The 22,836-nt window shown below is 51.4% G+C and overlaps 11 protein-coding genes across 11 annotated transcripts; 6 read left to right on the top strand and 5 right to left on the bottom strand.

Moving 5' to 3' along the window:
• Positions 1 to 909: 909 nt before the first annotated feature.
• An15g04710 (hypothetical protein) lies at positions 910 to 1,330 on the bottom strand (the record flags this gene model as incomplete). Its single annotated transcript, XM_059744668.1, has 3 exons — positions 910 to 1,026; positions 1,074 to 1,112; positions 1,220 to 1,330. 3 exons carry the CDS (start codon positions 1,328 to 1,330, stop codon positions 910 to 912), a joined length of 267 nt encoding a protein of 88 aa, XP_059602535.1.
• Positions 1,331 to 1,922: 592 nt separating this feature from the next.
• Positions 1,923 to 5,930, top strand: An15g04700 (uncharacterized protein; the record flags this gene model as incomplete). The annotated part of the gene is made up of 4 exons (XM_001396968.3): positions 1,923 to 1,988; positions 2,115 to 2,264; positions 2,519 to 2,758; positions 3,192 to 5,930. The coding sequence occupies 4 exons, from the start codon at positions 1,923 to 1,925 to the stop codon at positions 5,928 to 5,930; spliced, it is 3,195 nt and encodes a 1,064-aa protein (XP_001397005.3).
• A 248-nt stretch (positions 5,931 to 6,178) lies between these two features.
• Positions 6,179 to 7,663, bottom strand: An15g04690 (uncharacterized protein; the record flags this gene model as incomplete). The annotated part of the gene is made up of 6 exons (XM_059744667.1): positions 6,179 to 6,312; positions 6,406 to 6,570; positions 6,618 to 6,696; positions 6,754 to 7,053; positions 7,107 to 7,278; positions 7,329 to 7,663. The coding sequence occupies 6 exons, from the start codon at positions 7,661 to 7,663 to the stop codon at positions 6,179 to 6,181; spliced, it is 1,185 nt and encodes a 394-aa protein (XP_059602534.1).
• Positions 7,664 to 7,974: 311 nt separating this feature from the next.
• An15g04680 (uncharacterized protein) lies at positions 7,975 to 10,612 on the top strand (the record flags this gene model as incomplete). The annotated part of the gene is made up of 3 exons (XM_001396966.1): positions 7,975 to 8,381; positions 8,427 to 8,791; positions 8,838 to 10,612. 3 exons carry the CDS (start codon positions 7,975 to 7,977, stop codon positions 10,610 to 10,612), a joined length of 2,547 nt encoding a protein of 848 aa, XP_001397003.1.
• A 373-nt stretch (positions 10,613 to 10,985) lies between these two features.
• Positions 10,986 to 12,080, top strand: An15g04670 (uncharacterized protein; the record flags this gene model as incomplete). Its single annotated transcript, XM_001396965.1, has 2 exons — positions 10,986 to 11,689; positions 11,753 to 12,080. 2 exons carry the CDS (start codon positions 10,986 to 10,988, stop codon positions 12,078 to 12,080), a joined length of 1,032 nt encoding a protein of 343 aa, XP_001397002.1.
• A 101-nt stretch (positions 12,081 to 12,181) lies between these two features.
• On the bottom strand, positions 12,182 to 13,417 carry An15g04660 (uncharacterized protein; the record flags this gene model as incomplete). The annotated part of the gene is made up of 3 exons (XM_059744666.1): positions 12,182 to 12,765; positions 12,836 to 13,119; positions 13,200 to 13,417. The coding sequence occupies 3 exons, from the start codon at positions 13,415 to 13,417 to the stop codon at positions 12,182 to 12,184; spliced, it is 1,086 nt and encodes a 361-aa protein (XP_059602533.1).
• A 1,400-nt stretch (positions 13,418 to 14,817) lies between these two features.
• Positions 14,818 to 15,846, top strand: An15g04650 (uncharacterized protein; the record flags this gene model as incomplete). The annotated part of the gene is made up of 1 exon (XM_001396963.1): positions 14,818 to 15,846. The coding sequence occupies one exon, from the start codon at positions 14,818 to 14,820 to the stop codon at positions 15,844 to 15,846; it is 1,029 nt and encodes a 342-aa protein (XP_001397000.1).
• Positions 15,847 to 16,277: 431 nt separating this feature from the next.
• Positions 16,278 to 17,131, top strand: An15g04640 (uncharacterized protein; the record flags this gene model as incomplete). Its single annotated transcript, XM_001396962.3, has 2 exons — positions 16,278 to 16,707; positions 16,791 to 17,131. 2 exons carry the CDS (start codon positions 16,278 to 16,280, stop codon positions 17,129 to 17,131), a joined length of 771 nt encoding a protein of 256 aa, XP_001396999.1.
• A 124-nt stretch (positions 17,132 to 17,255) lies between these two features.
• An15g04630 (uncharacterized protein) lies at positions 17,256 to 19,061 on the bottom strand (the record flags this gene model as incomplete). The annotated part of the gene is made up of 3 exons (XM_059744665.1): positions 17,256 to 18,144; positions 18,297 to 18,694; positions 18,750 to 19,061. 3 exons carry the CDS (start codon positions 19,059 to 19,061, stop codon positions 17,256 to 17,258), a joined length of 1,599 nt encoding a protein of 532 aa, XP_059602532.1.
• Positions 19,062 to 20,413: 1,352 nt separating this feature from the next.
• Positions 20,414 to 21,629, top strand: An15g04620 (uncharacterized protein; the record flags this gene model as incomplete). The annotated part of the gene is made up of 4 exons (XM_001396960.1): positions 20,414 to 20,439; positions 20,495 to 20,700; positions 20,756 to 21,070; positions 21,124 to 21,629. The coding sequence occupies 4 exons, from the start codon at positions 20,414 to 20,416 to the stop codon at positions 21,627 to 21,629; spliced, it is 1,053 nt and encodes a 350-aa protein (XP_001396997.1).
• A 49-nt stretch (positions 21,630 to 21,678) lies between these two features.
• On the bottom strand, positions 21,679 to 22,832 carry An15g04610 (uncharacterized protein; the record flags this gene model as incomplete). The annotated part of the gene is made up of 2 exons (XM_001396959.3): positions 21,679 to 22,644; positions 22,716 to 22,832. Coding segments are annotated over 2 exons (1,083 nt in total), but the record flags the coding sequence as incomplete, so codon positions are not given.
• Between the last annotated feature and the right edge of the window lie 4 nt (positions 22,833 to 22,836).

Below are 22,836 nucleotides of genomic sequence, written 5' to 3'. Positions count from 1 at the left end.
CTCATCGCACTTGCTGCTCTCCGAGTACGTAGCAGCAGCACCCCGAGCGGCAAATCTCGCAGTCTGACTGCTGTCTAGGTCCGCCAAACACCCGCTCTCAACCTTGCGGATCACCCGCTTGCAAAACCCCATATAGAGCAAATCTGGCTAAAATGAATTCTACTCGTTATTCATATCTAAATTTAGAATATCTTCAACGGCGTGGAAGGGAACAAAACAAACTATTAGCGATATGACACATGATACGCAATGTTAGTATATTTGTTATTTTATGTTTATCAAGCGAATATAAATCCAATCAGGAAAATAGCTACACGCTTAACCTTAGAGGTCCGTGACACAGCAATATGGCAGTAGTCATTGAAAATCTATATGACAAAGCACCTAGTCTTGTCAGTGACGTATTTTCAAGAGAAACTTACAGTTTTACAGGAATCAACCAATGTGTTCCTGGATAAGAACTGATATTCATTGTAACAATAGGATGATAACAAGGAATTCTGGCATCCACTTCGGTCAGTCACTATATTTGGAACATACCAGGCAATAGATGGATTGCATCTGCTGTCATAACAAAGAACCGACAGTATGTTCCACTGACACTGTGTATGGAGTTTTAAGGCTTCGTAATGGCTGGAATAGACACGGCTGAGGTAGTATCTAGCAAAGTCTGATGATAATTTGAATCATTATCGTCCATTAACCAATTTGTATGCCGACGTAAGACCTAATGTTTTCATGTTTTACCATTAAACATAAGGAATCCAAGTACTTGACACCACGCCTGTGTCATATCAGCAACAATGAAAATACATCAGGTAGACACACCTATATCATAGCAATTTCCTTCGTGAAAGAGAGACATTGACAGCAGACTGACAAGCGGGGCCCACATTCCGCTGGGTTACTTCAGAGAGCGACTGCCAACTTATGAACCAGTGGCATGGATTGGCCTAGAGCGGCCCATAACGGGCGGAGTATGAAGCCAGATGCTGTCACCGAATTCAGAACCATCGGAAGTTGGTCCTCGATAGACGACGACCAGTGATGAGACAGGATTTGTTTAATCGAACGCTGTCACAATTTGATGCCCTTGCTGCAGCCTTGACTGCCTGCAGAACCGACCAAAACAACTGATGATCATTTAGTGAGGACAAATAATACAAAGTATCGTTGGTGGGGAGGTGACTGTTTGGAAGGCATGGAATGTACTACCCACAGCCGAGAATCTTCTGTGACCGTCTGTATATTCCATGAGCACGTACCATCCAAGGAAGCAAAAATATCGCACCACCCGACAGTAGTAAACGTTTGCGATATTTACTGCCATCGTAAAATGTAACATACTAGTATTCCTGACAGCAGTGTCAGGCGCAGCCCTTAACTATGGACAACCTTGATTGATTGGGATTATTGAAGTTCATTAGTACATTTGACATCAAGAGTCTCTTCTTTCTCAGACCATTGAGAGCCAATGACAATCTGTGTGACTTTTCTTTTCAGACCTATCTGACAATTATCATTCAGTTTCCAATGAACTACCAACCTTGTCAGACCATAAGGTGACACGGAAGCATGTTCGGGGAGTCATGCTGTCATCGCCGTCAGAACCCCGGTATCGAACCATGCATCGTTCGGATATGTAACCGACGTCCCTTTGCAAACAAAATAAGGATAAAGCTTGGGCTTCTAGGGATTACAAACATGTTAGAACACCTCATGGGCTTCCTCCCCCGATCTTCTGCGGTTGGCCATTACTGCAATTGGGATATCCTCTGCGATCAGTATTCGGGAATCGAGGCCCACTTACTTTACTGTATGACACATTACCAGTCAACTATTCGATTTAATTTTGCATTCAACAGTACGCATTCCGCGGTAACGTAAATGCTTTGTCAAAACGACAGAGACTGCTATCCAAAATGATTGCTGCTTCTACGTTGTGTGTGAACTACCGATCCATGGATGTAAACGGTGATGAGCCTCTGGTAGGGAAAGATGGGTACTGTAGTCGCCTTGAATGTAGCATGACCAATAAGTCATGAAGCTTGCAGAGTGTTGGGCTTGAGCTGATATTCATGTTAGAACATACGACTACTGCAGAAAACCTGTAGTACAGTGTAATCGAGGTTCAGCTGAGCTGTCAACGCTACTATGAAAAACCCTTAAATTCTACTGCATTCATGCAACTCATGGAGAAAATGAAGGGCTATGTGAAATACCCACCCCGCTATCCCCATGCGTCCAATGCTGTAACACACAGCGTAAGAAGTGAGTTATTCAAAACAAAGTAAGGGTACTAGTATTCAAAGGCTTATCCTATGTAAATACATGCAATGTCAACTGACGATCCAATAACTGAGCTATATCGTAATCGGATCCTCCGCTTGCGCTCGACATGCCAGCTGAGACGCGGGGAAGTCCGGCCAACCCCTTGATGGCTAATGTAACACAAGCGTACGCAGCTGCATGGGGAAACTGAGCCCTACCGCACTAGAGGAGCTGAGCATGTAGGCAGCATGCCCGTCCCCGGGGTACACAAGATGCAAGGGTCGGCTTTTTGGATCGTCAAGTCTCCAAGTGTTTGCCCTTAAACCATGGAACATTTGATTATTCTCGTGAAGAAGGCTTACGTACCACAGACAAGAGATCTAGTCTTAGGTACGAACAGCTCAGGCTACTTGCCAGAGAGGTTTCATCAAGACCCGAAGTGCATCATGCTGGGCTTGCATCCGGGTGGACGGGGTTTTTAGCCACGGTATGTATACGGGAATATCTCCAAATGCAGAGTATTGTACAAACCTTGTGGCAGCTTTGATATGAAAGCAGCATGAATTCATCGTTTAAGTCATCATAGATGGTCACAGTAGTAATGGAAAGCCAATAAGAAGACGGGATCACACTCCTTGAGCCCCTCGATATATGTAATGCTACTGCGACTGTAACAAACTGCAAGGCTTATGTCTCGCTGTCTCCGACGGACCACTATTCTTCATGACGTCTCTTCTGCCTACAAATCGCGCATACCATACAACTACAGCTAGCCATATGCGAAAAGATCGTAAACTTGGGCAATGTCTATCGTGGATAGACTGGGCCGGTACCATAGTCGAGAGGGAGGGATAGCTGTATAAATAGACCGCTCTCACACCTGCCAATTTTTTCGAAGTTCTACTACTTAAACCTACTAGCAGACATCGATTGACTTACACACTTTACTCTCTGTAACGGAAGACTCAACGTCCAAGACACTACATACCGCCATCATGACCGCCATCATGAAGTATTTTCGTCGATCCCAAGCATCGGACTCAGGAGAGGAGATTTACGGCACGGTCAACACAGATGGTGATGCGAATTGGGGCAATATATCTATCACGGACGTACACGACAAGAACGGGAATGCCGTGGAAATTAAAGGAACAGATTACCTTGGAGTTGCATTCTTGTCGCCCGCTAAACTCTCAGATGACACCAGGATCTCGACCGATCCTTGGTGCGCCTTCAGCTTTGAGAAGAGCAGTCATCCTAGCGGCGACGATTTGGAAGTCCACGTCAAGTTCACCTTTCAGCCTAGTTCGTCTGACCGCTCCGACGGCTTCAGAGTCGTGGACTTTCACTTTTCTATGGCCGGTGATCCTACAGATGAGCACTACAAGAATTCCGTACGTCTATGGAAAAACTATCTGCCTGACGTAAGCGGCACTGTCCCAATCGCTTGTGATCCTCGACCAGATGGGATCACCGTGGACAGCCAGGCGCTGTTCTTTGAAAACGACGATGGAGTATTTATGAAAGACGTGCCATTCGGTGTGACGACTGAAGTCGATTTGAACCGGGGCACATACGAAATCACCGCCTCGGAGTTATTCACGGATGATGAAACCATCGTTGCCATTGCAAAGGTTCAGCCAGCCCAAGTGGAGGTTGAAGAGGGAAAGACAGCCCCGACTATCAATGTGACGTACGCCGTCCAACATTACAGCTCGACAGACGTTGTGATTGACAACATCTCTGGGCTCGAGGGAGAGGAAGTGCATGTCACGTTCAGCAACGCAGAAAACCCGCTCTACGACTTCTGGAGCCTAGTCCCAGCAACCACGAAACCGCGTCGCGTCCTCCCGCCAACAGGAGATGCAACAATCAGCGTAGATCCAATTATTGTGAACAACATCCAATATGACTTCACTCGAAAGGATATTGATTTATCACGCAATACACCCATCAGCTTCACGGCTGACGATGTGAAGCAGCATGAGAGTCAAGTACCGGGTGCTGTCAAGCTTCCCATCAAGCTGAAGAAGCAAGACTCAATAAGCGCAGGAGCATTGACAGTGCACCTCATGGAAAAGACGTCCCGCTTTATTTACACAAACAGAGTGGATATGCAGGACGAAGCTCCCCAATTCCCAGTGCTGGTGGGGCCCGGGGACTACGAAGTGCAGGCACATCGGTTCATTGCAGACGGAGTCCTGTACCAAGTTACATCTGACCCCACTCTCACTGTCAGCGAAGATGGTAACACAGTGCTGGATTTGAGTATCAATGTTGCTGTGAATCTCAATGTCCCTGGATTCCCTAATTTCCTAAGTTTCGGTGGTTGCACCCGGGACCTCAGTAGACCTTCAGCGTTCGACGAGAGTAATGACGACTTCACAGATTTTGTGCAGGCTGGCGCGTCGTCAATCTTCAAATATGCCGGCTCACGTGGTAACGGCGACCCCGATGATGATATCTTAAAGGAGGAAGAATGTACACCAAAAGTCATAGAATTTGCGCGTGACATCGAAAAAGCTATTGGTACTGACCATACTGTTCTGCCAGTGCTGATATCATATACCTGCAACTTCTCCGGTGGGGAGGATGTTCTACTTAACGCTGAGAAGCACAAACACAGCCTTGGAAACCTCATTCAGGCGCTACAGCTTCTCATGGACTTTAAGGAGGCCCCACGCCCTCTACGCGCCGCGTGGATCTTCAACCCCGATCTTATTGGCGAGTGCCAGAAGCGCGGCTACACGGCGGACTCCGAAGTGCGATTTCTCGATTCACTAAAAGAAGCTTTAAAGTTCCGGAATGAAGAACACATGATCGATCTTATTCCAGAAGACATCGACAACACCATTCGTGGATATGTGCGTGCACTGCACTGGCTGGTGCGGACCATGACGAAGGACCCACAAACTGGGAAACCTTCCGTTTCGCTTGGGTGGCAGGTTAACCTCTGGGCGGGAGAAAAAATCAGCGCGTTGTGGATATACAAAGAGGAGAACGTGGCATCTGAAGAAGCCAAAAAGACAGCAGACTATTTGGATGCTATTGGGGTATGGCCCAAAACAGTCCCGGAGAAGGATGATGATGAGCTTCCCCCTGTCGACTTCTTAGCCGTCGACCGGTGGGAACGTGACGACCTCACATCAGCAAGCTATCCCTTGCACTTTTGCTTTGCCCCACGCGAATGGAGCCGATACCTCGATTTCTGTGAAGCGCTCAGCATGGAACTGCATGCCCCGGTGATGCCCTGGCAGATCTCAGCAGCCCGCACGCCCATCGTTGAGGATGATGTCAAGGAGGATTTTCCGACAGCGCAACATTGGGGCACGGGAGGTAGCTACTTCCTGGGCGATCCCAGTGTTGGCTCCGGCTACCGCAATATTCACAAGAGTATCTTGGCGTTGAAGTTGGATGCACAATTTTACAACGCTAAATCCGTGGAAGAGCTATTCCAGCGCTCCCAGCCATTTGACCTAACGGTCCCAGGCTATCATGATCTCCCTTTGCGGGGAATGTTCTCAGTGCTGCTTGGTGGAGGCGACACAACCGGCATTGTGAACAGTCTTCCTGCTGACAGTGGTGAGAGACAGGCTGCCTGGGTACGGGAGAAGCTGGCCGAGTATAGCAAGAACCCCATTTACTTCCAAACTGACTGAGGAGGAACGCATAATCAAACACTACAGCTGGACTAGGGACATTGTTGGCTGCTGATACTGTGGATTTTGGGTTTCCTTTGTGGCAGTAACCACCTGAGCCTGGCTTAAGTGGATACTGCAAGCTGGATTGAGAAAGAAACAGAATGCCAGAGTATGATTTTTATAGGCTGATGTTTGGAAATTCTAACTATTGCTGGCATCGGTATGTATGTACGGTATAAATCTTGTAGTCGAGAGTGGGAGTATGCTCATTGTCGCTGTGCTTTCTGTTGCATCAAAATGGCCAGTGGGATGTCCTCTTCGTCGTAAAACTCAATGTCCTCTTCCACTCCAAAGTCACGAAGTCTCTCGCCTTCAGAGTTCTTCCAGCCTTCCTCACCATCTTCGGGCTCAGAACTGTAACCTGGCGAAGATTCCCGAGATGACGCGCTTTGATTTAGTTCTTCCTGTGCCCGATCATGGAAGCGCTTACGACGTCTGATGTCCTGGCTAGCTCTCAGAGTAGCATTCGGGCCCCCAATGGGCATTCCCCCTGCACTCCCGTAGATGGATGGAGTCCGGGGCTCAATATCGTCCATAGCTGCTCTAGCTGTAACCGGGATCCTATCTGGGTCGGGGGGTGGCCAGGTAACATCAGGATCTATCCGAGGTCAGCCCGTCATCTAATATTGAGTCTCATCCACATACCTTCGAAGTCATTCACTTCGAACTCTAATCCCGTCCGACGGTCAGGTGTCCTGGCTAACGGCCAAAACCAGCTAAGAACCTATACAATAGATTAGCCCGCAGCTCAGTCAGAACGTGATTGGAAAGTCAAACCAACATTTGCAGTTCCACCCATCCCCGCCTTGATATTGGACCAGATCCCGATATCGTATGGGAATTCTTGTTTTCTGATCCGAATCCTGACGCCACCTGGCCCGGTCAAATACCCACCGAAGTGGCGGGATCGACGAACCAGTGTTTGGTGTCTCTCAATTTCCCATTCTTCAATAGTAGTTGTATTGATGCTCATAGACCAGATGGTTCGACCGAGAAGAATCATGAGAAAGAAGACCGTGAAGCTGTTCACCACAAGGAGAACGAATAGATGGCCCATCTGCAGCGCACTAGGCCCTAAATACTAAGCAACATCTGCATCAGCTTCTGTGGACTCGTCTAGAGTAATAATCTTACGCTTGGACGATTTCGGGAGGCCCAAATGATTGATGCTCTCTCATAGAGAAGAGTCTCAAGATAAGACATTCCCGTTACGGCGTAAAATAGAAAACGCACGAAATGAGGGAACGTGAAGTGCGAGACACAGTTCGAGGTCCATGGGCAGTGATGGTCCATTTTGGGGATGCATCTAGAGCCAGCATCAGTATGAAGCCCACCTATTGAATTGACATAACTAACCTTTGGCACGTCCGGCAATGGTGGGCTCTTGGCGGCTTGTATGCCTCACATTTACGGCACCATCGTTGACGACCACTAGCACGGTCGGCTTCCAGTTGCTTACTGTCTAATGGTTTCCAATCTTTGGGAATATGACCAGGATCTACAGTGCAGGTTCGATAATAGCATATCCAGATGCACAGGGCAAAGATGTTAAGGCGCCATAATTCAGTGTCTCTCAGTGGAGCTGGCTCGAAGTACAGGAAGAAGTACTGCGAGCTGTATGCGAGGAAGCTAATTAAGATGCAAACTGATGGAATCGCCAGTTGCGACAGCCGGAATGAAGAGCTAGCCATGCTGGTTGCACATCATCTCTGAATCCATCCACTGGCAGCACGCGATGAATGATCGAGAGGGAGACTGAATGTTGTCGATGTTGACAAGCCACGTGGTGCGGCTGACTCAGCTCACGTGCTCAGCCGCCGTGTTGTGCGTGGAAATACTCCTTCACCCATCATCCTTCATCCGCATTGATCATCCAGGACAGTCTATTGCATCGTATACTCCATCTAAAGTCAGCTGTATAATATATATTTTGATATGGTTCATCGGTATTCTACGTCAAGGTCACTCCAATGACTGACCAATCGCTTGTATTCAGTTAAGGATGCCAATCGCAGCGCTCCCCCTAGCGGCGGTGCGGGCAATTGGCTCCGCGTCTGTTATTTCCGATCCTTGCTCCATTGTCAAGGAGCTCCTGGACAACGCCTTGGATGCCGCAGCGACTTCGGTACTTATTGAGATCTCACAAAATACACTTGATGTAATACAAGTGAAAGACAATGGCCATGGTATCCCCTCTACCGATCATCCTTTTGTCTGCAAACGCACCTTCACTAGCAAAATTCAATCCGTCGAAGATCTTAGAACTATCGGCGGAAAGTCTCTAGGTTTTAGAGGCGAAGCACTTGCTAGTGCGGCTGAGGTATCCCGTGGCGTGACTATCACCACTAGATTACAGCATGAGCCGGTTGGTTCTTCTATCAGATACAGCAGAAATGGAGAGCTTCTAAGGTGATTCCTACCGCCAATTGAGATAACCAAAGCTGACCGATGTAGTACCCAGCGAGCGTCACATCCGGTAGGAACCAGTGTTCGCATAGCGGATTTGTTCAAACACATCCCAGTCCGGAGACAAACTACGTTAAAGAAAGCGGCCAAGACGGTCGTGAGGATCAAGAAGCTCGTACAAGCATACGCTATTGCCCAACCCTCCAAACGTTTATCCTTGAAGGTCCTCAAAGCAAAGACAGAGACGAACAACTGGATGTATGCCCCAGGCAACAACACTAGCCTTGTAGATGCAGTATTGAAAGTTGTGGGCACCGAAGTCGCCTCTAGCTGTCTGGTCAAGGTCTGGCCATCTGAGAATGACAGCGACAGGCCATTTCGGATACTCGCGTTCCTTCCAAAGCCAGAATCCGGTATGTAGCTGCTCTGTGAGACCCTGAGTGCGACTGACAGTGTCAGACCTTACGAAACTGAACGGCTTGGGGCAGTATATCAGTATTGATGGCAGGCCCTTATCGACCACCCGAGGGATCGCGCAAGATATTGCGAAACTATATAAGTCTTATATCCGCGTCGTTGCTTCCAGTAAGGAGGCAGCTATAAACATTACAGATCCGCTTCTGTGCCTTCACCTCCAGTGTACTAATGCAAGCTACGACGTCAACATTGAGCCCGCTAAAGATGATGTTCTTCTTGAAGATCGGGAAGAGCTTCTTTCTTTGGTAGAAGAGCTTTTGTGTGATGTGTACGGCGTTCAAGCAAAATCAACAGAGAGACCGAGAAATATCGATAAAGGGAAAGAGCCCGCTTCCTATCGAAACTCATTCGAATTGCTTCTTGCCCGTAAAAGTCCGGATGAATCAAGGGCTAGAAGCAGTTATGGCTCTTCCTCGACACCACGGACTCCGGATGTAGAGGATCCAGACAGCTTCAATACTGAGAATCGTCCGGAGACGAGAATCGCGATTAGCAACCCCTGGTCAATATCTCAGCCAAGCAAGCAGATGCCGACGCGCGACAGTTCCTCATCGCGCAGTGACACTGACAAGATAGTGAGACATGAAATTGTGCGGTATCCGACTGAAAGCCGAAGAAACTCACAGGAAACACTGCAGACATGCTCTCCAGGGTCTCTCCTACCGAGTCCCTCTATCAGCTCCACGACTGCTGCTGGCTCCACGACTGCTGCTGGCTACGTGACTGAAGCTCAGTCTTCGCCGTCTAGTCCATGGACGCCTCGAACTCCTCTTCCGAGGACAAGGCAAACCTCGATGGACCATGACAGACATCCCGGAAACGGAGCCCTTGATGGCTGGTTGGGGAAAACTCCAGCCTCCTTGTCTCAGTCAACCACAGGCGAGGTGCCCACAGGAAATGGGGACGAGCGCTCATTGCAGCAGTTGGCGCAAGAAAGATTCGGTTCACCAGAGAGGTCATCAGGCGACCCAGGATCGACAGAGGATGGTGTTGTTACTACTCATAATCAGTCTCCCAAATTTCAGGCTAGCTCTGCAGAAGCAGAAACGGAGCATGAAGGAGCTGGTACTCCCTTGCTTGGGAGCGCTGCAGACTCCGAACTTCGGGAAAGCCACGCACCCGACCGTGGAAGGTCCTCGGCTACTCTACGTCAGCTTCTTTCTGAGAATAACCACCAAGAGCTGGGACGTGCACTCGACTTTGAGAACCGCAAGAGGGAGGCTATCCTTAAGCGCCGGGAACAACTCAAAAGCCAGCGAAACCCGAGCTCACCCCATCTAAGTCGGTATCTAGCTGCCAAAGCCGCACTCCAGAAGCACCCAGATGCTGATCGGGACGAGCCGACGAAGCCTGTGCTGGGTCCACATGACCCACGGTCGTATTTAATGCGTTACAAGGTGCAAGATCAGAACGAAGATGGCATATCAAAGACCAGAAGGATTAACACAGAGAAGCTGCCATTAGAAAACATTCCAAATGGGTGTGAGTTGTACAGTCTGGCTCTGACCCAAGAGGCCGACATTTCGCTCATTTCAACCACATGCGACCATTTAACCAAGACAGATCTTTATACCGGATGCGGAGACCAGTGTGAAGCATTTAACCCGCCACATAAAGATACAGAAACAATGCTTGATCTCTGGAGGAATCAACTGACGAGTTTGATACAGCGCAATTACCGGACTTCAGAACGGTCGGGATTGCCGGATGTGCACTTGAATTTCTCTCGTTTAGCGCAGCGCGGGCATTCCAAGTGATTTCACTTGTTATCTTATCTTATCTTATCAGAGCCAGCTAGCTGTTCGAGTGGCCTACTGCTTTGCACCAGATTAGTCTACCAAGATACAGAATGTTATTTACACAGTACAAGGTAGCAAACACCAATGTCAATCAATTGCATCCCCGCACAACTTGAACACGAACCTAAACCTCGGCAGGACCGATCAGGGTCCCAGTCTGGCCCTGGCAGGGCGGCTCCACCAGCCCGCAAGCAGCGGACGTCATCGTCATGACGCCGTTACATAAGACTGACATCAACTGGCACCCCCTTCTATAAAACCAAATCCAATTCCTCCCAGAAGCTCGATCTCTTTCAACCTCAACCACAGCTGAGTGATCATCCCAGTCACCATGAACGTATCCGGGAGCGCTCCCTTCGGGAACGACTATATCCCGCACCCTCATCTTCACCCTCACCCGCGGCTTCACACGGCCGACATCGGGATCTTCAAATCGACCATCCTCCCCTCCTTCACTCTCCACACGACTCTCGACATCGCTGCTTTTATTGCATCCAAGGCCACTGACCGCGCCGAAATTAAAGACTGGTGCTGGCCTTCTAGCCAAGTCATCAACGCCTGGTGGAGCGCCATTGGTCACCAAGTCTACTATCACAACATCTCCCCGCAAACTGCCTGGTCGACTCTCTCTTGGACTGAAAAGGTACTATTGACTTGTGTTACGGTCTGGGGTACTCGGCTGTTTACTCGCATCGCTTCACGGACTATCACCCGCGGCAAGGATGACCCGCGCTACGACCAGCTGAAGAAGGAAGACCCCAATGGATTCTGGACCTCGGCTCTCTTGAAGCAGTATCTCCCTGAGGCGGCTTTCCTCACCCTGATCGCCCTGCCCTTTACCGTGCCGTTCCGGTTGACTTCGTCGACATTGTCGCTGGACGGTGATGTCCAGTCTGCCGTGCGCGCACTTGGTGTCGCGCTCTTCGGTGCTGGATTCGCATTGGAAGTCATGGCCGATGCGCAGCTGGAGTTGCACCGTCAGGAACGGACCGATCTGTGCAAGCACGGCGTGTGGAGTATCGTCAGACACCCTAAGTAAGCTGCCCCTTCGCATCCTCACTTTCATACTACCTGCAGGATCTGGGCTAATGAAACCAGCTACCTCGGCGACACCCTCGTGCACATCTCCTTCGCCGTCCTCAACGTCGCCAACAACTTCAACCCGATCGTCCTTCTCGGTCCCCTAACCAACTACTTCTTCCTCCGCTTCGTCGGCGGCGACCGCCAGACCGAAGCCAGCCAGGAGACGCGGTACCGCACCGAGGACCTGCACAAGTACGAGCAGCTGCAAAGCTGGCGGCGCGAGAAGAACAGCTTCTGGCCCGGTCTCACGGAGGTAGTGAACCCCTGGACCTGGGTGGTGCTTGGCGCGGGTGTGCTGGGTGTGGTCGTAGAGGAGGGTATTCGGGGATGGCTTACTCAATAAATTAATTCTCTCAGTTAGTTAGGTATATGTATGAACTATTTATGAATGAATAATACCAAAAGTCATATACATGAAGTCACCCAACCCCATAAGCAATGAGGTCAATACCCCTTCCCTCTCTTAAACCCATTCAACAATTCCTCCCCCCTCTCCAACCTCCCCACATTCTCCCTCATAATATCCAACGACCGCGGAATATATTCCCTCCCCGCCGAACTGACATGCGGACTGATCTGCACATTCGGCACCTCCCACAACGGGCTATCCTCCGGCAACGGTTCCGGATCCGCCACATCCAGCGCCGCTCCGCCCAGCACTCCTCCTTTCAGCGCCTCAATCAATGCATCCTGATTGAGGACCTTCCCCCGAGAGATATTCGTAAGGTACGGACGTGGCCGTTCTGCAGACACACCACGACTCAGGATCTCGAATTCCTCAGTCCCAAGCATACGGGTTGTCTGCGGTGTCAGCGGCAACGCAATCACAAGGTGATCTAGACCCAGGGATAGGAATTCGTGGATAGAGGCCTTGTCAGTCCCATGGTGCCAGGATACAGGGATGGTGCCGTCGCGGTCGCCGGTGCCGGGGACGATGTAGCCGTTGTCTTTCTTGGAGGACGGGGTCGGGCGCGGCGAGGCTGTGTAGGCATGCACTTGCATGCCTAGAGCGGAGGCGACGCGGCCAACTTTTCCATAGTTAGTGCTTTTTCTTGGAGACCAGGATACAGGGGAATTTGTAAGGGGAGAAGGAAATACTTTGTCGTCCGATACTTCCGTATCCGAGAATTCCGACTTTCCTGCCGACTTGGTCATGGACGGTGTTCATGAAGTCGACGTTTTTCGCCCAGTTGTGTTTTTGTTGGTTTTCGTGGGTGTAGACGAAGCGTCGCGAGGCGACGAGCCAGTTCATGATGGTCCATTCGGCGATTGGGGGCCCGTGGATGCCCGAGCTGGAGGTGAGAGGGATGGAGGTTTCTTTGACGATGGGGTGGGAGAGGAGGTGGTCGAGGCCGGAGGAGAGGGAGTGGATGATTTTGATTCTAGATTGATTTAAATGAATTTATATTAACTGTGTTCTATTTCTGTAGCTGAAATTTGAGGTGACAGGGGGAGGAATTACTTGGATGCATCTTCCGGCGCGGGGAGGTTGCTGAAGGTGACGAGGAGAGTGGTCTTGCGCGCGATTTCTGGTGAATTTGATTGATTAATGATGGCCACAGAGCGAGCAGGGATTCGAGAAGCCAGCACTGACCAGCTGGAATTGGCGCGAAATTGGGCAGCTGCAGGATGGAAAGTTCGGCTTCGGGGAATTTGGCCTGCGTCTCGTCGATCAGCCATTGCGGAAGATCGCGGCCGTAGGCGATGAGCAGATGCTCTTTGACGGGAGGTGCTTCGCCCATGTTAACAGTAGAAGGCATATATTGGTTTAGAAGGACTGTGAATTGGAATTGGGGATTATATTGAGGGATATCAATGGAAGCAATGGCGCCATTGAGGGGCTCTTTTGCGCTTCTTTTTATTAATGAGCGAAAGTCGGGTTACAGACGGATTAATAAGCGCGGGGAGGAGAAGCGGAGATTAAAGAAAGAACAGAATAAGAGAAAGCGATAAGAAAGATAAAAACTTCATCTTATCATCATCCTTCTTTTCCACACCTCGGCCGGATTGAAGCTGAGGTAACACACATCAGAGATCTATACATAATGCAGATAATAGCTGTCGCTTCATGGAAGTTCGTCTGACTCTCACTCCAAAAGTCCAGACGAAATTAGTCTCGGCCCGCACAGCCATGACCGATCGGCGGTTCGCTTGCAGACGTCGCACTGGATAGCTGCAGTCCCAAGATTGCGCTGCATCTGACAGCCTCACATCCATGGTTCGGGCAGCCGCCGGCATCGCTTCAGCCCGCCATCCTAATGACCTGTTTTTGCGACCAGTCAGTTAGTCAAGCTGTGGAGATGCCAGACGGGATGCAGAACACGGGTTCATCGGGCGCCAAACTTTCTCTCCGACAACACAAAGAGACACAACAGCGGGTAAACCCGCTGCGAACGGGTGGACGGACAATTCTGAGCTTGTTTTCCCTGCAGGATGGTTTGTTTGCTTGGACAACCCCCATCAGCCGGACTCGTGTCGCCTGTCACATCACAATCGGCACAATGGCACGGCGAATCACATTGCGATCCTTCTGCTAGTTCGATCCAACACATCCACTGGCATTCAATGCTCAGGAACGCCAGGCCCGTTCAGCTGCCCCCCAAAGCTGTCCACTGCATGTCCACCATGAACGGCCCACTGCCGACAAGCCAATCGGTTCCAACTTCCACCTCTCTCATCTCACTGCTGGCCAAGGTGCACGTCCCATGTCTCGTGCCGAACTGTGTCGATCGCTGTGGGTCGAGGGTCCAGCCCGCCAGCTCTCTATCTTCAGAGTTTTGCCCGCTGAACCCTCGACGGTCTGACACCCCAATAATGGACCAATGCAGGGTGTCGTTCAGCTTCTCTCCGCTATCCATTCGCTCAGCGCGCGGCATATCCGTCCTTAGCAGCAATTGTGGCGCCCATCAAGGTGTGCTGAGCAACCTATCAAACCCCCCAACACCATGCCGGAAATGAGGAAAAGGAGCTTGGATCAAGCACCACCCCGCTACAAATAAAGGGGTTGGACCCTCTTTACGAGCAACTGAATCGCACACAATTCTCTCCGTCATTTTCACCTCGTTTCTCCTCAACTCATCATGGCCGTCCCTAATCGCCGTCCCAACTTCGCTCGACGGCTTCTCCACGCCGCCTTCGACCGCGAAGAACAAGGCCTGCCTCCAATCCCACAAGGACAATCTCACCACACCAACCCACCCTATGACATCCCCATCCCGAACGGCAGCGCGAGCACCATGCCAACTCCCACTCCTCCATCCAACATCTCAACACACGGTCCCATGCCACCACTCCACCCACCCGCAAACAAACCCCCTCTCACCATCTCCACGACACAAGCCAGCTCCCTCATCCCACCCCAAGACAAGCTCCTTGTCTTCCGTGCCCTCACCGGCATCGACAGCATCCCTGCCCTCAACACCCTCCACCACTTCAGCCGCACCGCCCCCAATATCGGCATCTACACGCGCGTCGTCGAGGCCGAAAAATCTGCTGCCACGCGCTACCGCTTCTTCAGCATCCTCATCAACGTCTGTCTGGGCATCCAGATTGTTGTGGCCGCCGCCCTAACGGCTCTCGGCGCCGCTAGTGGCCCCCATTCCGCCGTGACGGCCTTTGGCGCCATCAACACGATCATGGCCGGCGTGCTGACTTACCTGAAGGGCTCGGGGCTTCCGGATCGATTGAAACACTATCAGAATGAGTGGCGGAATATTCGCGAGTATATTGAGCAGCGCGAGCGCGAGCTGTGTCTGGCTGGTTGTTCGTTGGATATCCAGGATGAGATCCAGTTCATCGAGTATATGTATGAGGGCGTGAAGAGGGAGATTGAAGCTACAAAGAGTGGAGAAAATCGATCGAATGCGAGAGAGGGACTGAATCGCCGGGCGTTTCTGCCGAGACAGGGTCAATCGCAGCAACAACCTCCCCAGGGAGAGGGACACAATTACGGCTACGGCTACGGCCACCAGGGACAACAGCCGCAGGCGTACCCACAACAATACCCACAGGCACCAGTCCAGGGTCAGACACAGGCTTACCCGCATGACCCACGGATGTCAAGTCCGGTACGGAGTCCGGAGCCTGTCATGTTGGAGAAGACTCACTAGGACACATTACGAAGGGATCACCACATATTGATTTATGGATCAGAATTTTAATGATAATGTTAATGTCTACGATAAGCAGAACACTACTATAAATTATCCAAGCGGAATTACGCGGATTGGTGGGCGGCCTAACAGACACCACTAATGCATCTTAGCTACACACTAGTCCAAGTGCCGGCTATATTCTCACCTCCCTGCCCAACCATTCATATCTTGCGGAGTAACTAGCGCGATTAGCCCAAGCAAATGACTATCTTAGCGTTTGCATATTAATCGTAATCTCCGTAAGACGGCACAGCTGGCTATTAAATCCCACCGCCGTTCCCTTTTTCTCACCTCCAGAGTGTCCTATTCTGTCCTTTGCGCCCAAACTAATTCTACATAACTACCAAAGAAAAACCCCATAGAAGTAAAGGATATTCAAGATCAAAATGCTCCAACAACTCCCCTGTACCCCCTCCGACACCCACGCCCTCGCAACCCTCTACCTCCAGTGCTTCGACCAACCCGTGGACCAGCGACTCTGGCCCAACACCCCCGAGATCCACGCCTGGTGGGTAGCCAGCTTCACCCGGAAACTGACGGAGGGGGTGGATAAATACCAAATCCTGAAAGTCATCGATACAGAGAAAGACCATGAGCTGGTCGGGTTTCTGGAGTGGAAGCTGCCTGCTCCTATACAGCAAGATCCTGCCGTGAGCGACACTGAAAAAGAGGAGCATGCCGATGGAGAAGACCCCGAGACTCAAGAACTCCTCGCTACGTACCCATCTCACGTGGGCGATCTGGAGCTCCTGAAGGTAACGCTGGAGCATTTCAAGACTAACGTGGGGGCTATCATGGGGGAGAGGAGGTTTTATTGTATGATTTATCCTTTTTTTTCTCCTTCACTTCTTGATTTTTAATGAGTGTGGTCCGGGATATGGATATGGCTAACTGGTTAGATCTCAACATGCTCGGCACTAAGCCCGAGTACCGACGACGGGGCGTCGCATCGCAGATGATCAAGTGGGGAACAACCCGCGCGGATGAAGAAGGTATCGAGACATTCGTGGTTTCTGCGCCTGGGGCGAGGCCCGTGTATTTGAAGCATGGGTTTGAGCTTGCGAGAGAGGGAGAGGATATGGGGGATTTTGTGCCGTGGTATATGGTTCGGAAGCCCAAAGTTGAGGCTAAGGAGGCAAAGAAGAAAGAGAGTGGGTATGCGAAGTGGTTGTTGGGGGTGTCTGCTGTGCTTGGGGTTGCGGCTATTGTTTACCAGAGGGTGCACAGAAGGGATCTGTAGATACAATCATCGTATATAGATTCGTTCATTACTTGCAATTAATCTTGCCATGACATCAACACACGTGAATCATCACTCATTCAACATCAGATCGCATCACATCATTCCCTCACATCACACCCATCTAAGCAGCAGCCCGACCCTTCGTCTCAGGCACAACCATCCAAGCACCACCCATGATCACCCAAATAGCACCACAGAACCACACCGCCGCACCATCGGCAACAGTGCTCTCGAACGTCGTAATAATACTAGCAATCAACCCAAACAATCCCCAGCAGAATCCGACGACTCCCAGCCCGAAACCCCGGAACGGTGCCGCAAACACCTCGACGGAGTACGTAACTAGCACCGCCATCGTCGCCGTCTGCAAGAACGACAGGATACATTCGAACGCGAGCAGCGCATTCCTCGACCGCGACACCGTCGCGAGAAACATGAACAAACCGGTCAGCACAGCGACAATAGATCCCGTGCGCTTGCGACCCAGTCCCTTCGCCTCAATGAGAAGACCCACCACGATCGGGCCGGGGATAGCGCACAGCGCAACGTACAGGTACCGGCTGTAGAGGTATCCAGTAGTCACGGAGGTAGCTGATACCGCCTCGACACCCTTAGTGGCGAGGTACTTGCTGATGTAGGTTTTGTGCAGGGTGAAAGTCAACCCGGCGACGGCCCAGAGGAGACAGAGAACGGGGAGGCCGATGGCTCCGGCAGAGGACAGGAGGGACTTGGTGCGCGACTGGCGACGGGACTCGGGGGCGCTGGCATCAACGGTCGAGTCAATGCGCGCAAAGGAGGACTCCTCCAGCCAGGTCTTACGGTTGCTGTAGGCGGCGATGTCCTTGACGAGCTGGGTGGCTTCGGCGTCGCGGCGCTTGGAGAGCAGATACTTGGGGGTTTCGCGCAGCGGGAAGGCAAACCGGCACAAGTACAGAAAGAGTGTCATACAGCCGAAGGTCCACCAGACGTAGCGCCAGCCCTTGTTGGAGACGTAATGGCATTGGGAGCTGCTGCTGCTGCTGGAGTGGTCGGCGCGGGACTGGTGGGAGAGGGCTGTGCCGGTGCTGATCTCGTCGGGACCGGTGCCGCAAGTGTATTCAGCGATAAATGCCCTGTGGTTGTTAGATTGCGTGGTATGGTGTCTGACAGTAGGTAGACTTACCATCCGACAGCTGCTGCTACCAGCTGACCCAGTCCCCACATGGCACCCTGCATGGAGACAAGGAACTGGTGAGATGCGGGAACAGATTCGAGCAGAATCATCGCATCCACGACCTGGTTGCCAGCCACTGCAAAGCCGACAACGAAGCCAACGACACAAAGGCCGGTGAAAGACGGCATTCCAGCACCGACGAGGCCACCCATGCCCATAAGGACCAGGGTGCTCGTGAAGATCCACTTCCGGCCCAGCATGTCGGACATCCAGGGCCAGGCGGTGGAGCCCGTGGTCAGACCGACGTACATACTGATGAAGAGGTAGGCCTCTTTGTTGTCGGTGAAGAAGAACTGGGCTTCATTGGCGCTGGAGGGGGCGATGACCGTGAAGGACATCAACCAGAACTGTACTGATCAGTAAATGTTTCTTCACTTTTCCACTGTTCATATGGAGGCATACACTATCGAGAAACCATCCCACACTGGTGATAATAAAAAGCAACCACTGATACAACCCCATACCCATATCCATCAGCGCCTGGTTCAGAAGCGCCGCCTTAGCCGCATAGACGGCATCGGTTCCAGCCACAGAAGTGGGAGTGTCAATAGTGGAGCCATAGACATTGGTATGCGGTCTGTCAGTGGGCACTTCCTTAGAATGAGGCGCCTTCTCGACATCCACCACCAAAGTAGAAGCGAAGGCACTCTGAGCCTCGATGTTTCTCTCACGAGTCATGCCATCATTGGCCACTGCAATACGGTCTGCACCCATTCTGTCCAGGCGGATTCTTCAGAGCAAGCGAACAGTGGGAAGAGAGGGGGAAGTGAAAAGCCAACAGCGGAGAACCCCGCTTTATGTAGACGCAAAGGCACTGCGGGCATGACCCGATAGCCAAGCCATCAAGCAGACTGCATCACATTTCTTATCTTTGATTGGTACGTAAAAGCTTGCCGCGGAGATATGCGGGTGGTCGTGCATCGTGAGTCACGCCCTGAAGAAGTTGATATTGTCCATACTGATCACCTCTTGAAGTGGATATAACTGTACCAAGGCAGTAAAGCCTTGGTTTAGCACTATTTCTACAGCCTTATGGCCCTTTCTTAATCAGTGAGATTGTGCGCAGCCATCCTCATAAAGCGAGTCGCACGTGGGGAAGAAATTTCACCCGCCAGGCCACGGGGAAAGGCTAGACCCACCTGGATGGAGGGGATAGCGCGTCCTGTCCTTGGAAGCTTTCCGACTGTCAAATAAGAACGGTAGAACCGGGAGGAGCGGCATATGAGATGTATGCCATTGGTAGTCCAAATTCTCAACCCGCCCAAGCTTCTTCAGGCGTGAAGAGTGCCCTAGCAACGCTCGGGTCGAGATCATGCCATTGCGGGCGAGACCCCACCGGTGAAGAAATTTTTGATGTCTTTTGATGAGCGATATGGGTGGATATGGAGCATACCTTATTGGGATGATTTCCATGGTCCAGGGAGCTTATCTTTGACCCGCAGTTCACGGTGCCTTTATGATATTCATGACAGTGGTAGCATAGCTGATTATCAAAGCATATCGATCTCAAAATTCTACCCGCTCCATTTGCTCGTTGTTCGACGAGCATTCTGTTCATGGTGGAAATAACTTTTCAGGAAAGCTATGGTCTCATCAAGGCTTCATCTTCAAGTTCAATATACTATCTCTGTATGGCGCGCAAGATATTCTGCTGCCTAGCAGGACTACACCCCTCTGCATCAGAATTCTGTCAAACTCAACTCCATAATTTGAGCATCAGCAACACACGATACACCCGATTCTCCGCCATCCGGCAATTGCAAGAGGGGTAACAGGGTAACCGTCGAACCCTGCATGCGGAGTTTAAGCTGAGTCGAGAAAGTGGTAACCCCGGACTTGCAGTCGGCGGAAGTCGCCGTCGGCCGAGCATACCGAATACGGCAGGCGGAAAGCACTTATCAATCACCAACTGGTGAATCCGACGTCATTGGCTTACGGACTGACTTCATCGCCAAAAGCCATTATTAATCTCAATAACTCTCAGAAGTGATATAACGGAGCTATTACCCATAAACAAATAGACACAATCCATAATCTAGCCCTTCAAGAACTTCTACAGAAGCAAAATGACTACTCTCCCGAAGATCTTCATGTACCACTCCATCCAATCTCACCCCAGATATACCCCACTAACAATTGACTTTCAGCACCGGCGCAACCGGCTACATCGGCGGCGACGCCCTCTACGCCATCTTTGCCAAGCACCCCGAATATAAATACACCGTGCTGGTGCGCTCTCCAGAGAAAGCCGAAAAGGTCCAAGTCCAGTACCCTTCTATCCGGGTTGTCATCGGCGATCTAGATGACTCTGCCCTTTTGGAGAAGGAGAGTGCTGAAGCTGATATCGTTTTGCGTATGCCAAGCCCTACCTACCTGTTATACATATTTCATATATTAATAACTAGCAGACACCGCCGACGCCTCCGACCACGAAGGCGCCGCGAACGCCATCGCCAAGGGCCTAGAAAAAGGCCACAGCAAAGAAAAGCCCGGATACTGGCTTCACACTGGCGGCACAGGTATCTTGACGTTCCATGACACGGATCGGAATGTGTTCGGGGAGGGTAGCGACAAGGTCTATGATGACTGGGATGGAGTGGACGAATTGTTGAACCTGCCGGAGCATGCGTTCCATCGAAATGTGGATCGGGTGGTGTTGGAGACGGCGAAGGCGAAAGGGGATGTGGTGAAGACGGCATTGGTGTGCCCGCCTACTATTTATGGTATGTTTAGACATTTCTTCTAAGTGGGATACTGCTAAGGCGTGGTTCTATAGGACGTGGTCGAGGCCCCGTATCCGTGCGCGGACGACAAGTCTACGAGCTGGCCAAGGTGACACTGCAGCTTAAGAAGGCGCCACTCATCGGAGATGGTAAGTCGATATGGAATAATATCCATATCTATGATTTGAGTGAGCTGTATGTCCTGCTTGTGGAGGCGGCTGTGCATGGACGGGATGATCCTGAGCTGTGGGGGGAGAGGGCGTATTATCTCACTGAGAACGGGGAGCATGTTTGGGGTGAGTTGGCTGTGGCGACGGCATTGACGGCGACGGAGCTAGGCTTGCTTTCTAATGTCGAGAAGGAGAAGATTAGTCTGGAGGACGCGAAGAGGTATGGTGGGTATGAGGCGTTAAGTTGGGGATTGAATTCGAGGGGACGCGCCAGGAGAGGAGCCAAGGTGCTGGGATGGACACCGACACAGCCGAGTATTGAGGCGACGCTGCCGGAGGTCTTGGAGGACGAGGTGAAGAGGATGACTACTCAGACACAGAGGGTATAGTGCGGATGCATGTGAAGGATATAGGTATAGCTAGCTATCCAATGAACAGCTACACTTCCACCGGCGTATCCACCCCTCTGATCAACGTCTTAATCCCTTCCCCCCTAGCCGTAGTCTCCCACGCCTCAACGGCATCCTCAAAACCTACCACCTTGGTAATAAACCTCTTCAGCGGAATCCTCCCCTCCACAGCCATCTGCATCCCGAGCTTGTAATCCCCCGGCCCATACCGAAAACACCCCTTAACGACAACCTCCTTCGCAACCACCGTTCCAATGGGAAAACTCACATTCTTCCTCCCCAGCCCCGTCTGCATAAACGCCCCTCCAACCTTCACCACCTCTATGCCCAAGTTAATACAAGCCTCTGCCCCCGTAGCCTCAATAACAACATCGAACCCTGCCTCATCATCATCACTCCCACAAAATCCCTCCACCAACCTCCTTCCATCCTCCGCATCTCCTGATGGAACAAACCCACCCCCCCAAACCCTCTTCCCAACCACACTTTCCGCAAACTCCAACTTCCTCTCACTCAAATCCACCCCAACAACCCTGCTCGCCCCAAACTCCCTCGCCACGGCCATACACAACACCCCGACAGTCCCCGCCCCAAAAACCACCACCCTCATCCCAGGCTTTACCCCCACCTCCCTCACAGACCGCACCGCCACCCCCAACGGCTCCAACAGCGTCGCCTCATCCAATCCTAATGTCCCCTCCGGAATCCGGTAGCAGTAATCAGCAGGTAACTTGAAGAACCGCGTGAGGGTGCCGTGACATATGCCAGGGACCGCGGCGAACTTCATCTCCCGGCACAGATTATACCGTCCGGATTTGCAAAGATTACAGCGGTGGCATGCGTAACCGGGTTCGAGGGCTACGGGGTCGCCTGGGGAGAGGGTGGTTACGGCCGGGCCGATGGCGTGGATGATGCCGGTGGATTCATGGCCCATTGTTATCGGGTTGGAGGGGGTTATGGGGCGGTGGATGCCGCCGTGGTGGTAGAAGTGGACCTGGTTTCTTTGGTTAGGGGGTTGAGTGGGTTGGTAGAATTGGGAGATATAGGGGAAAGAGGGAGGGGTACGTCGCTGCCGCAGACGCCTGTGTAGGCAATGCGGATTATTACATCTGTTGGGGAAGTGATGGTGGGGATGGGTCGGTCTTCGTAGCGGGCGTCGTGGGCGCCGTAGAGGAGGCACGAGGGG

The sequence above is a fragment of the Aspergillus niger genome (assembly GCF_000002855.4).
Source record: "Aspergillus niger supercontig An15".
In the NCBI taxonomy this organism is placed as follows: Eukaryota; Fungi; Ascomycota; class Eurotiomycetes; order Eurotiales; family Aspergillaceae; genus Aspergillus; species Aspergillus niger.
Note: the sequence above shows the minus strand (reverse complement) of the source record. Positions and strands in the feature narration are given on the sequence as shown.